The following is a 13,361-nucleotide window of genomic DNA, read 5'->3' as shown; positions in this document are numbered from 1 at the left end:
CCGGGGCATGCTCTTGGGGTTCATCGTCTCCGAGCGGGGTATCAAAGCCAACCTGGAGAAGATCGCAGCCATCACCAGCATGGGGCCCATCAAGGACTTAAAAGGCGTATAGAGGGTCATGGGATGTCTCGCGGCCCTGAGCCGCTTCATCTCACGCCTCGGCGAAAGAGGCCTGCCTCTGTACCGCCTCTTAAGGAAGGCCGAGTGCTTCGCTTGGATCCCTGAGGCCGAGGAAGCTCTCGGGAGCCTGAAGGCGCTCCTCACAAAGGCGCCTATCTTGGTGCCTCCAGCTGATGGAGAAGCCCTCTTGGTCTACGTCGCCGCGACCACTCAGGTGGTTAGCGCCGCGATTGTGGTCGAGAGGCAAGAAGAGGGGCATGCATTGCCCGTTCAGAGGTCGGTTTACTTCGTCAGCGAGGTACTGTCCGAAACCAAGATCCGCTACCCACAAGTTCAGAAGATGCTGTATGCAGTGATCCTGACGCGGCGGAAGTTGCGACACTACTTCGAGTCTCATCCGGTAACTGTGGTGTCATCCTTCCCCCTGGGGGAGATCATCCAGTGCCGAGAGGCCTCGGGCAGGATTGCAAAGTGGGCGGTGGAAATCATGGGCGAGACAATCTCGTTCGCCCCTCGGAAGGCCATCAAGTCCCAGGTATTGGCGGACTTCGTAGCCGAATGGGTCGACACCCAGCTACCGACGGCTCCGATCCAACCGGAGCTCTGGACCATGTTTTTCGACAGGTCGCTGATGAAGACGGGAGCCGGCGCGGGCCTACTCTTCATCTCGCCCCTCGGGAAACACCTACGCTATGTGCTACACCTCCATTTCCCGGCGTCCAACAATGTGGCTGAGTACGAGGCTCTGATCAACGGGTTGTGAATCGCCATCGAGCTAGGGGTCAGGCGCCTCGACGCCCGCGGTGACTCGCAGCTCGTCATCGACCAAGTCATGAAGAACTCCCACTGCCGCGACCCGAAGATGGAGGCCTACTGCGATGAGGTTCGGCGCCTGGAAGACAAGTTCTACGGGCTCGAGCTTAACCACATCGCTCGGCGCTACAACGAGACTGCGGACGAGCTGGCAAAAATAGCCTCGGGGTGAACAACGGTTCCCCCGGACGTCTTCTCCCGGGATCTGCATCAACCCTCCGTCAAGATCGACGACGCGCCCGAGCCTGAGGCGCCCTCGGTCCAGCCCGAGGTACCCTCGGCACAGCCCGAGGCACCCTCAGCTCGGCCCGAGGCGCCCTCGGTTCAGCCCGAGGTACCCTCGGCCTCCGAGGGCGAGGCACTGCGCATCGAGGAGGAGCGGAGCGGGGCCACGCCTGATCGAAATTGGCAGACCCCGTACCTGCAATATCTCCGCCAAGGAGAGCTACCCCTCGACCGAGCCGAGGCTCGGTGGGTAGCGCGACGCGCCAAGTCGTTCGTCTTGCTGGGTGATGAGAAGGAGCTCTACCACCGCAGCCCCTCGGGCATCCTCCAGCGATGCATCTCCATCGCCGAAGGTCAGGAACTCCTGCAAGAGATACACTCGGGGGCTTGCGGCCATCACGCAGCGCCTCGAGCCCTTGTCGGGAATGCTTTCCGGCAAGGCTTCTACTGGCCAACGGCGGTGGCTGACGCCACTAGAATTGTCCGCACCTGCGAAGGGTGCCAATTCTATGCGAAGCAGACCCACCTGCCCGCTCAGGCTCTGCAGACGATACCCATCACCTGGCCCTTTGCTGTGTGGGGTCTGGACCTCGTCGGCCCCTTGCAGAAGGCGCCCGGGGGCTACACGCACCTGCTGGTCGCCATCGACAAATTCTCCAAGTGGGTCGAGGTCCGACCTCTGAACAGCATCAGGTCCGAGCAGGCGGTGACGTTCTTCACCAACATCATCCATCGCTTCGGGGTCTCGAACTCCATCATCACCGACAACGGCACCCAGTTCACCGACGGAAAGTTCTTGGACTTCTGCGAAGATCACCACATCCGGGTGGACTGGGCCGCCGTGGCTCATCCCATGTCGAATGGACAAGTAGAGCGTGCCAACGGCATGATTCTACAAGGGCTCAAACCTCGGATTTACAACGACCTCAACAAGTTCGGCAAGCGATGGATGAAGGAACTCCCCTCGGTGGTCTGGAGCCTGAGGACAACGCCGAGCCGAGCCACGGGTTTCACGTCGTTCTTCCTGGTCTACGGGGCCGAGGCCGTCTTGCCCACTGACCTGGAATACGGCTCCCCGAGGACGAGGGCCTACAGCGATCAAAGCAACCAAGTTAGCCGAGAAGACTCGCTGGACCAGCTGGAAGAAGCTCGGGACAAGGCCTTACTACACTCGGCGCGGTACCAGCAGTCCCTGCGACGCTACCACGCCCGAGGGGTCCGGCCCCGAGACCTCCAGGTGGGCGACCTGGTGCTTCGGCTGCGGCAAGACGCCCGAGGGAGGCACAAGCTCACGCCCCCCTGGGAGGGGCCATTCGTCATCGCCAAAGTTCTGAAGCCCGGAACGTACAAGCTGGCCAACAGTCAAGGCGAGGTCTACGGCAACGCTTGGAACATCCAACAGCTACGTCGCTTCTACCCTTAAGATGTATTCAAGTTGTTCATATACCTCGCACCCACGCAAAGTTTAGTCATCAAGGAAGGGTCGGCCTCGCCTCGGCAAAGCCCGACCCTCCCTCGGGGGCTAAAAGGGGGGAACCCCCTCTGCGTTGAAATTTTCCTTGAAAAAAGATCTCTTTGCCAGAATATCTTTCGTGCTTTCTGACTACTTCGAAAAGTGGATCCTGAAAACGACGGAGTACACGTAAGCAGCCAAGGCTGACCGAGCCGAGGGACTCCTACGCCTCCGGGATACGGATACCTCACTCATCACCTTCTGCGATAAGTAACTCGCGTTCGGATAAAGTGATTCCGCGGACCGAACAAGTCTTCACGTTCGGAAGCTCTTCTGCCGAAGCGATCCTTCGAGCCTTCTCGACTGAGTCGGTGACAGGGCCTCATGGACGGGTGAAAGTGCGTGTAAGCGGCAAGGCCGACCGAGCTGAGGGACTCCCACGCCTCCGGGATACGGATACCTCACTCATCACCTTCCGCGAGAAGCAACTCTCGCTCGCACAAACATCCCTGTTACCGACAAAAGAGTCCAGATACTCGAAACAAGAGGAAAGGAGACGCAGCTTTACAACACAGCGAGGGTGTGTATTCTGGCCTCGGCGGCCGCAGAAGGCACACGCTACAAGACAATCTGATCCTGCAGGCTCGGGTCTTGACGCTGGAAGGGGGCAGCAGCACCCTCGGCATCGACGACAACTTCGGCGAGGTTCGACCTAGCCTCGGACGGCGACGCGGTCCGAAGACCTCCACTCCGAAGGAGGACGTCATCACCACGCCCGGGCCATCGCCGCCAGGGTCTTCTCCGGGAATTCGGCCCGAGCAGGCGGCTCGGTCGGTCACCTCTGGGGCCTCGGCCAACCATCTTCCAAGGGCGCCAGCCCGACCCGAGGCCTCGGCTGGTCAACTCCGGCGTCGGTCCCGCTAAAGGACAACCCGGCTAGGCTCCGGTCGGCGAGGCAAAAAGCTCGGCGAAAAAGAGATGGGTCCACAAATCCCAATGGGGGGCGATCCCCAAATACCCCTCGCACACCGCTACGAAGATAGCGGCCTGCGAGATGGAGTTGGGGGTGAGGTTGTGCAACTCCACCCCATAGTGGTACAGGATCGCCCGCATAAAGCGGCCCGCCGGCACACCGAATCCCCGCTCGTGGAAGGAGACGAAGCTCACGACGTACCCCGGCGGAGGGGATGGAGCGGCTCCGCCCACGGGAGGAATCCATTCCGGTCACTGCTCATCGGTGAGAGGGCGAAGCAAACCCTCGCCGACCAGATCCTCCAGATCGCTCGCCGTCACCGTGGAAAAGGGCCATGGATCGCGCGGTGAGATGATGGTCACCCGGTCAGCCATCACCAAACGGAAGGAGTGGCGACGCGAGGGGCTGAAAAGGCGGTTTTCTCTTCTCTGGCTAAAGTCTCTCGGGTTGCGAAAACCAAAGAAGGAGGCAGGAAGCAGAGCGAAGAACCATCACCAGACCCTCTCCCAGGTATATAAAGACCAAGGCGAGACCGTTTCCAACGTTCCGCCCGGACCGGATGCGGGATTCAAAAAACGCGAAGCGAAACAGCCGTTCCTCGAACGGCTCGCGCACGCGCAACGGCCGCCCTGCCAACGACTCGCCCCGTCGCATTAACTCCGCGGAGGGACAGACGGCGCTTCTGGCGGGAGAAGCGGGCGACGCTTCGCCTTCGCCGTAATAATCGCGCCAAAAAAGGTACGCCGCGTCGTTCGATTTCGTATCCTTTTCCGTTTTTCCTCTTTCTCTATCTCTTGCAACAGGGACCGGGAAAGGGGGATACCCCGAAAAAGATCCTTCCCCGTGAAGGAAACAGGCTCCGAGCCTCCTTACTGATCAGAGGTTCGAAGGCTGGCCCCCCGAAGGGTTTCAACAGCCGCCTCAGATCGCGTGGGCCCTACACCCACTACTGGTCAGAGGTTCGAAGGCCGGCCCCCCGAAGGGTTCCACGGCCGCCTCAGGCTACTCGGGCTCCGCGCCCATTACTGATCAGGGGTTCGAAGGCTGGCCCCCGAAGGGTTCACAGCCGCCTCAGACGCCGAGCAAGGGATGACCAGGGGTACGTTCGATACATAACCAAGGCTCGGGCTGCGCTCCCGAGGTACCCTAGGACATTTCCGAGACCAGCGGGAGCGATCTTGTAACGGAATCCCATCAGAGGGAGGCATCGAGCCCTCGGACCCCGTCGCCAGGGGACCGGGTCCGGCAGATCACCCGCAGGTACTTTTGGGCGTGCCTCTGGGCCCCTAGCCGACCCCTAACGAACGGGGCACGGACGTCCACTCGGATTACCCGCTTGCAGCTCACCGGAGACACCATGTTCGGCGCCCATCGAGGGCAACATGGCGCTTTCCCCCCCTCCTCCTTGCGAAAAGGCGACGCAGGGGCGTATGTAAAAAAGCCGAGTCTGTCCCTGATCGCCCTCTCGCCCTGTGCAGAGGCTCGGGGGCTGCTCTCGCAAACCCGGCTCCGGCCGAACCGTTGACAGCGTCAACATACCAGCCCGAGAACTTGGGCCCCGACCGTACACCCGGGCTACGGCCAGTTCGCATGAGGGAACAACCAGACCAGCCGAAGCATTACACAAGGCATTAAGACCTCAAAGGAGTGAAACCACTCCTCCGAGGCCTCGGGGGCTACACCCGCGGGTGCGCTCGCGCGCACCCACCGGAACAAAATGCAACCGAGAAAGGCTGGTTCCCTTGCAAAAAAGTGCGACGAAAGCCTCCAAGCGAGTGCTAACACTCCCTTCGCGGCTCGGGGGCTACTGTCGGGGACCATAATTAGGGGTACCCTCAAGACTCCTAATTCTCAGCTGGTAACCCCCATCAGCATAAAGCTGCAAAGGCCTGATGGGTGCGATTAAGTCAGGGATCAGTCCATTCGAGCGACTCGATCATGCCTCGCCCGAGCCTAGCCTCGGACAAAGGCAGCCGACCCCGGAGGATTTCCGTCTCGCCCGAGGCCCCCCTCCAACGGCGAACACATCTCCGGCTCGCCCGATGCCTTGCCTTCGCGAAGAAGCAACCCTGACTAAATCGTCGCACCGATCGATCGGATCGCAGGAGCATTTAACGCAAAGGTGGCCTGACACCTTTATCCTGACACACGCCCCCCGACAGAGCCGAAGTGACTGCCGTCACTTCGCCGCTCCACTGACCGGCCTGACAAAAGGACAGCGCCGCCTGCGCCACTCCGACTGCAGTGCCACTTGACAGAGTGAAACTGACAGGCAGTCAGGCCCTGCCAAAGGCACCATAGGAAGCTCCGCTCCGCCCGACCCAGGGCTCGGACTCGGGCTAGGACCCGGAAGACGGCGAACTCCGCTCCGTCCGACCCCAGGGCTCAGACTCGGGCTAAGTCCCGGAAGACGGCGAACTCCGCTCCGCCCGACCCCAGGGCTCGGACTCGGGCTAGGTCCCGGAAGACGGCGAACTCTGCTCCGCCCGACCCAGGGCTCGGACTCGGGCTAAGTCCCGGAAGACGGCGAACTCCGCTCTGCCCGACCCCAGGGCTTGGACTCAGGCTAGGTCCCGGAAGACGGCGAACTCCGCTCCGCCCGACCCCAGGGCTCGGACTCGGGCTAGGTCCCGGAAGACGGCGAATTCCGCTTCGCCCGACCCAGGGCTCGGACTCGGGCTAAGTCCTGGAAGACGGCGAACTCCGCTCCGCCCGACCCCAGGGCTCGGACTCGGGCTCAGCCCCAGAAGACGACGAACTCCGCTTCGCCCGACCCCAGGGCTCGGACTCTGCCCTGGCCTCTGCCGAACGACCTCCGCCTCGCCCGACCCAGGGGCTCGGACTCGGCCTCGGCCACGAAAGACAAACTCGACCTCGGCTTCGGAGGAGCCTCCACGTCGCCCAACCTAGGGCGCAAGCCAGCCACGTCAACAGGAAGCGCCATCATCACCCTACCCCGAGCTGACTCGGGCCGCAGAGAACAAGACCGGTGTCCCATCTGGCTAGCTCCGCCAGATAGGCAATGATGGCGCCCCGCAAGCTCTGTGACGACGGCGGCTCTCAGCTCTCTTACGGAAGTAGGAGGACGTCAGCAAGGACTCAACCGCTCCGACAGCTGTCCCTCCGCCAGGCTCCGTCGCTCCTCCGACGGCCACGACATCACACCAGCTGGGTGCCAAGATCTCTCCAGCTGCCACATCGGCATGTACTTAGGGCGCTAGCTCTCCCCCGCTAGACACGTAGCACTCTGCTACACCCCCATTGTACACCTGGATCCTCTCCTTATGCCTATAAAAGGAAGGACCAGGGCCCTCTTAGAGAGGGTTGGCCGCGCGGGGACGAGGACGGGACAGGCGCTCTCTTGGGGCCGCTCGCTTCCCTCTCCCGCGTGGACGCTTGTAACCCCCTACTGCAAGCGCACCCGACCTGGGCGCGGGACGAACATGAAGGCCGCGGGATTTCCACCTCTCTCACGCCCATCTCCGGCCACCTCACTTCCCCCCTTCGCGCTCGGCCTCGCGTCGACCCATCTGGGCTGGGGCACGCGACGACATTCACTCGTCGGCTTAGGGACCCCTCAGTCTCGAAACGCCGACAAATACATAAAGTAAATAATGTAAAAGTCGGTTTGTAGATTGATGGTTAGTACCTCTTCATATATATATATATACTAGATATATGCTCGTGCGTTGCAACGGGTGACATTTGTACACGCATAGGTCATTGTTTAGTGATGTTATCAGCTGATGGGTCACACTTGTGTATGTATAGGTCATTGTTTACTGATGTTATCAACCGAACTCTGCGTATCGGGTCGACACGTGAGGGAGGTGGCATCGAGAGAAAGGCTCGGGGGCGGGGCATCGGGTGGGTGCGACCATGAATCGCGTCGGGAGGCAGACTCGAGGGGCGGTAGGTGGCTGGAGGTCGTGGCATGCGGAGCGCTGCGCGATTGGAGCAAGAGACGGGGAAGAGCTAGAGGAGGCCAGGCGTGGATGGTTTTGCCAAAAGTGTTGAGTCCATTTGTCGGAGATAGGAAAGGTAGAACCAGAGAGGGTCAGCCTACCCCTTACCTTCTTCATAGTAGTAAGTTAGGTACCTATACGTTGTTATGGACATACATATGCCTTGTTTAAATAAGAGTTATTTAAACATGTTCCAACAGAATTTGCGAGTAAAGTTTGTTTGGTGTTTATACCTTTCCCTCGTGATCTTCTAGACTGCCTTCTTCATCAAGATAAGTAGAGATTGACATATCCTATTTGAATGTGAACCAATCCTATAATTCATTTACCAACTGTATTTTTATATGTGCCCAAAACGTTATGGGTTCCACAACATTGTACAAGCTTGGCTATATTGGGCACCAACTATATATAAAGCTAGTTTATCCATGTCAGCTTATGTACAACTTTACATTCACAAGCTACATTTGTCTCAAAGAACCACGAAGCAAAAAAAGGAACAAAGCCTTTGATTTCCTCTAAAGCATGCAACAACCAACATCTTATCTTCTAGCTATATGCCAACTGGTTGAACTTGAATTGATTGTCCCCAAAGCACGAGAGACAGCCCTGCGTTTGGTCCTTGGGGTTCACGTCGCCGCCATTGGACATGTCGATCGCCTCCACCAGGGACACCACCTCTGCCATCTCGGGACGCTTGTCCGGGTTTGTGTACCAGCATCGCACGTTCGCTAGCGAGCTAGGACAACAACGCGATATCTCAGGCCTAAGGTTTTGTACAAAAGTTTATTTATTTCACCTCAGGCTTTCCGTGACAAACATGGCAACAAGGAACGGGACAGAGACATGTCTTTGTTTTCACCTGGTGAACGAAAAACTGAGATCAGGGTATGGCATGTTACAGCAGTATATCTCCCACAGGTAGTTTCCAAAGTTGTACACGCCACACTTCCTATTGTAAGCGTGGCCATTGAGGACCTACATGCCTACTCGGATTGTCAATGGCCACGTGGTCGATCGCACTGGAAAGGGAAAATGTGGATCTGCTCACTAAAAAAAGGAATTTAAATGAAAAGGATTTGTTCAAAAACTCATCTGCCATCTCATAGTAGGACACTATGTGAAGGATGGGACAAAGCAGAGAGGATGACGATTCCCTATGCCCGCAACTGAACTGAGATGGCATGAGCAAGAAGCCATCTGGTTCTCTCAAAGGTGATGGCTTCCTTAAGCCCCACAAATCAGAACCACAACAGTCACAGACTCAAAAGCAAAACCAAAAACATGGAGCTCAGGCAATAAAAACAAAAAAAGAAAATTACGAAGATAAAAACTTGATGAAGTATGGCTATGGTGGCGACTCCATATGACCAGGATTTCGATCCAATGGCTATGGTGTATTTGATCAACCACAAAAGGTAAGTTCTAAACTTGAGGAATGCATGACAGAAAATGACATGGATGTCATCTGTTGAATGAGGCTATGGTGTATTTTGATCAAGTGCAAAGGATAAGTTCTAAACCTGTGAAATCCATGACAGAAAAATGACACGAACACCATCTATTGTGTGCTTTTGAAATATATGAGAGCATGTAGGTGGTCATGTATAAATGGATGCTATGAAGAGTAAAATAATTGAGGGGGAAATGAGAGAATGGCACCAAATCTGCATACATGTCTTAACACAAAAGGCTGGTTTAGCTTGTATAACAGGCCAGGTGGAGTAACCATCCAAAACTCTATATTCTCCACTCCCTTATTCACAGATAGTAGCTAACCCAAGTTAACCATAGTATGGACTCTGACAAATAGCTATACAGGATAAAGTTCGCTAAGGTACCCAAAGTATTGAACGAATTAATAGATACAATTAGGTTAAGGAGACAGAGTTGGCAATACATTGGACATTTGAAGAATGTCTGATTCAGAATTACACTCTACAGTCTTCCAACTAATAAACACCTTGAAATAATAGACGATGTTTATCTGCGCAGTCATAAAACATGTATGGGTCTATGGTCTGCTCTAGGCTATAAGGTTACACAATCAGATAGAGAAAATGGTAGCAGAGAAATACATCATTTTGTATTTGTAATAGTCCATCCAAATTAACAGACTATTTTAGGTAGAGAAAAAGTTTAATAATTTCCAATGACCTCTCGGACTTATTTAGAGTGTTCTTCCTATTGGACATCTTCAGAATCGTCAACAGAGATTAGACGAAATAGGAGATGTTTTCGACACCGTGAGCTTGCCTATGATAGATAGACCAACAATCAAATTTGCTTTCATTGGTTAAGCAAGATCACCCCATTAGAGTTGGCAAACAACGTCCAAAATAAGTTAGCAAAGTACCTAACAAATTATACTTAAAAATGAGAGAATTACCTTTGCACCAAGTGCAAGAAATTGGCTTAGACAACAGTTGTATCTATACATGAATATTTCAGAGCAACCTGCAAAATTGACTTGTGTAGCATGCAGTGGGATAGACCTGAACATCCAGAATCATCCCAAGATACCTAAAATCATCGTTAAGGTCATACACCTAAGCACAATAACTACAAATATTCGAAGCATCAGGTAGGGCAAACTGAATCAGCAACAGCTTCCAGCTGGTGAGACTTGCCATCTAGTGTGGAATAGTAAAGGGATGGATACATTTTATTTTTGAGAGGATGCTAAATGGGTGAATAGTAAAGAAATAAATTAAACAATAATAAGGGGGAACAAGGATATAATAAGACTGTCAAGTACTGGTCTCAGATCATCCGCATAATACACAAAGCAACCCCAAGTTAGGTAAATTCTATATATGAATTACTCTACATATGAATTAGGTAATGAGATGCTTCCCACAACCATAAATCATGATGCCAAGCGACATGCAATCCTCATGTGGTAAGTGTCGAAGCAAAAACAAGGATGATGTAGCGCTTGCAGAGGATGGTGTCTCCCGCGAGCGTCTCCACGAGGCACCGCACCACTGCGTCCCGCGTGCGCTACGTCGGCGGCCAGATGCTGAACGAGAAGGCCGAGGAATGGTCGCCCCCGGCTGGGGCGGGGGCTGCGGCGGCGGCAGGAGCGGTGACGGGGCCGGCTCGTCGTTGGCTACTTTTTTGGAACCTTACGGAAGAGTTGGACGGAAACCCTAGGGTCGGAGTATGGCGGGGACTACCTGCCATCTTATACGTACATCCCCAGGATGTTGCTACCATGGAATCAACCAGTGCAATTTATCTCCATTTTTTATCACGTGTCTATTTACATTGCCCACTCTTCGTTGCGCTTTAACTTTGCCCACCTTCCTCCTCGTCTGCATTACCGATTAATACCTGAGTTCTGGATCGAAACTGACGCAGAAAAGGAACAAAGCCAACATCCAGAGACTCACCTCGGCGCGGCGGTTTCCGACAACAGCGGGGCTTGAAATAGTCCGGGAGAGGTCTTACGGGCACAGGAATAAATTTACCCACATAAGCCAGGGGCCAACTGGAAACATCAAACGAACCAAAGATGTCAGCAGCCACGCCAGATTTGACATTGAAACAAGGCTTCACGTTCAGTTTTACATTGAAACAAGGGTTCCGTGGAAAAAGTGACTTGTCAAGGTTCATATGCGCAATGATCAAGTCAGGATGGTAAGGTTGTGCATAAAGGATGTGATGCATTCGAAGGATTGAAAAAAAAGGTTTACGGAACCATAATAGGTTGCCAAATTTTGAAGTGCATACCTCACAAGGCCGATAGCAATTGAAACCAACCATAGTCTCCAACCAAGCCTCACTATTTTGAAGAACTTCCCCAGGAACTGAATTATCAGTATCTGCCAAAGACGAGAGCAACTTTATAACCATGGACAGAGGTGATACCAATGGAGAGAATCTATATCTTCTGTTACCTGAAATACTGTCGTTATACCGATTATTCCCATGAACAGGTGATTCTTCGTGGCCCCTTTGAAGACATTCTTTTCCTCGGGTTTTCGTGCATTGAACTCATTGAAGATCTGCATAAAAAAACACACCCAAGTTAACTCAAACCTTCATTCCAGATCTACATGGAGTTAACACGGGCCATAAATCATCAAAATAATCAATATTTTCATAGCAAATTCACTCTGGTATGGTTCAACTTCGTACAAGCAAGACAACAGGTTAATATATGGTCAGTCAAGGGCCTAGATTCTAAAAGGTTAAAGCTAGCCACATTAAATTACTGGAACAAACCAAAATGCAAAGAAAAATAGTGAGTCACTGAAAATTGACCAAAAACAGTCCAAGTGAAGCGCATATAACTAGCTTCCACATAACTTATGCCATACCTGAAATTCGACTATGGTAAAGCAATGAATAGCTTATAACGAGTCCTTACGTGAAGAAAAATATCCATGTAGTATCAAGGCTAGGGTACACATTAGTCCCTTTTGGGGGAAAACTACTATCAATTTATAGTCAACTTAATATTGATTCTTTTCTTTTGGGAACAATCCAATGTCAGTATGTATTTGTCTAAAAGGTGAAGCAAGATTCGTCCGCTAATGTTCTGTTATGATTCTTAAATTATTGAAGAACAAATACTCCACTCGCAAAATACAAATGTGTTGAAGATGAAAGTATTTGTTATCTTCTCAGCATCAGATCGGCTTTCATTCTGCAGACGCAGAATCCTTACTCCATCAAAATCGAAAATCAGAAGAATTGCTACTTGGTAAAGGGCCTGTGTAAAATTCCAAACATACCAGAACAACAAAGAGTTTTTAATAGAATCTAGTTGTATAATGAAGGAATACTAACCTGAACAAACAAGTTTCTCCACATGATATTTGTAACAAGAGGTTCCCTGCAGTAGAAAAGTATGGGTAAAAATGTTTCCAAATTCAAAAAGCATAGTATATTGGTATTGGACACAATGTTGTCAACAAGAAATTTTGGATCATTTGACATGCCTTCGACCAACAGGATTTCTCTTCATAAGGTTGTCTGTTGGAGGCTCGGTTGCTAATGCAAGAGCTCCAAGTGTGTCCATTATGAGGTTCACCCACAGAAGCTGAAAAGTGAAAGAAGTATATGATACTGATGAGAAACAGCCTGGAAATACATGTGTCTCAGGTAAAATGATGTGTCGTTGTTAAGCTATATGTATCTGAGTTTTATATAAATTGTTTATCAAAAAGATTTAAAATTACATATATACTTACACATAATATCAAACTTCAGCAGATGTTTCATGCAACATGACAACTAACTTCTTGAATGAAGAAGCAATGGCAACATTCGAGTAAATTGCACAAAAAAGGATGAAAATTGTCCGAACCTCAACGACATTTAGGGGCACATCACCAGAGGGAACAACAGCAACCACATTAATGACAAGTGCAGCAACATTGACGGTGAGCTAGAACTGAATGAATTTCTGGATATTAGCGTAGACAGATCATCCCCAACGATCAACCTGAAAGAGAATGTATATATCCATAAATTCTATCGTAAAATCTCACCAGGTAGACTTCTGCAACAAGAATTATAGCCTAGAAATGCACATTATACCAAAAAAAAGGCATGCATGTTTGCTATGTTCAGGAGTCAGGACTTCAATGTGTGAACTCCAAACAAGTGGAATTATTTTTTACAAGGAAAGAAAATCAGTGCTGAACTCAGTTAGGTCCTCTTGGATAATTCTACCAAACAAACCTTGACAACTGACGTGAAGTCATCATCCAAGATTATAATGTCAGAGCTTTCTTTAGCAACTTCTGTCTCTGAAATACCCATTGAAAGGCCTATATCGGCCTAGGACAACAAATGAAGA

General features: G+C 52.2%; 2 protein-coding genes across 2 annotated transcripts; both read right to left on the bottom strand.

The window, feature by feature from the left end:
• Window positions 1-10,722: 10,722 nt before the first annotated feature.
• On the bottom strand, window positions 10,723-11,562 carry LOC103626180 (calcium-transporting ATPase 9, plasma membrane-type). Its single transcript, XM_020537637.2, has 4 exons — window positions 11,452-11,562; window positions 11,285-11,376; window positions 10,945-11,042; window positions 10,723-10,866 (listed from the first exon to the last, which is right to left on the bottom strand). The coding sequence occupies exons 1-4, from the start codon at window positions 11,482-11,484 to the stop codon at window positions 10,841-10,843; spliced, it is 249 nt and encodes an 82-aa protein (XP_020393226.1). The 5' UTR covers window positions 11,485-11,562; the 3' UTR covers window positions 10,723-10,840.
• LOC109939659 (calcium-transporting ATPase 5, plasma membrane-type-like) lies at window positions 11,549-12,628 on the bottom strand. Its single transcript, XM_020537961.2, has 4 exons — window positions 12,499-12,628; window positions 12,347-12,392; window positions 12,131-12,269; window positions 11,549-11,559 (listed from the first exon to the last, which is right to left on the bottom strand). The coding sequence occupies exons 1-4, from the start codon at window positions 12,576-12,578 to the stop codon at window positions 11,549-11,551; spliced, it is 276 nt and encodes a 91-aa protein (XP_020393550.1). The 5' UTR covers window positions 12,579-12,628.
• Between the last annotated feature and the right edge of the window lie 733 nt (window positions 12,629-13,361).

Source organism: Zea mays, chromosome 5, assembly GCF_902167145.1.
Source record: "Zea mays cultivar B73 chromosome 5, Zm-B73-REFERENCE-NAM-5.0, whole genome shotgun sequence".
Classification (NCBI taxonomy): Eukaryota; Viridiplantae; Streptophyta; class Magnoliopsida; order Poales; family Poaceae; genus Zea; species Zea mays.
Note: the sequence above shows the minus strand (reverse complement) of the source record. Positions and strands in the feature narration are given on the sequence as shown.

Excerpts from the sequence above, each read along its gene's own strand:
- LOC103626180 (XM_020537637.2), bottom strand. The coding sequence starts at position 11,484 with ATGGGAATAATCGGTATAACGACAGTATTTCAG. Across the intron at positions 11,377-11,451 it reads GTATAACGACAGTATTTCAG|ATACTGATAATTCAGTTCCT; the intron begins GTAACAGAAGAT and ends CGTCTTTGGCAG. Across the intron at positions 11,043-11,284 it reads ATTGCTATCGGCCTTGTGAG|TTGGCCCCTGGCTTATGTGG; the intron begins GTATGCACTTCA and ends TGATGTTTCCAG.
- LOC109939659 (XM_020537961.2), bottom strand. The coding sequence starts at position 12,578 with ATGGACACACTTGGAGCTCTTGCATTAGCAACCGAGCCTCCAACAGAC. Across the intron at positions 12,393-12,498 it reads AGAAATCCTGTTGGTCGAAG|GGAACCTCTTGTTACAAATA; the intron begins GCATGTCAAATG and ends TTTCTACTGCAG. Across the intron at positions 12,270-12,346 it reads GGAGAAACTTGTTTGTTCAG|GCCCTTTACCAAGTAGCAAT; the intron begins GTTAGTATTCCT and ends AATTTTACACAG.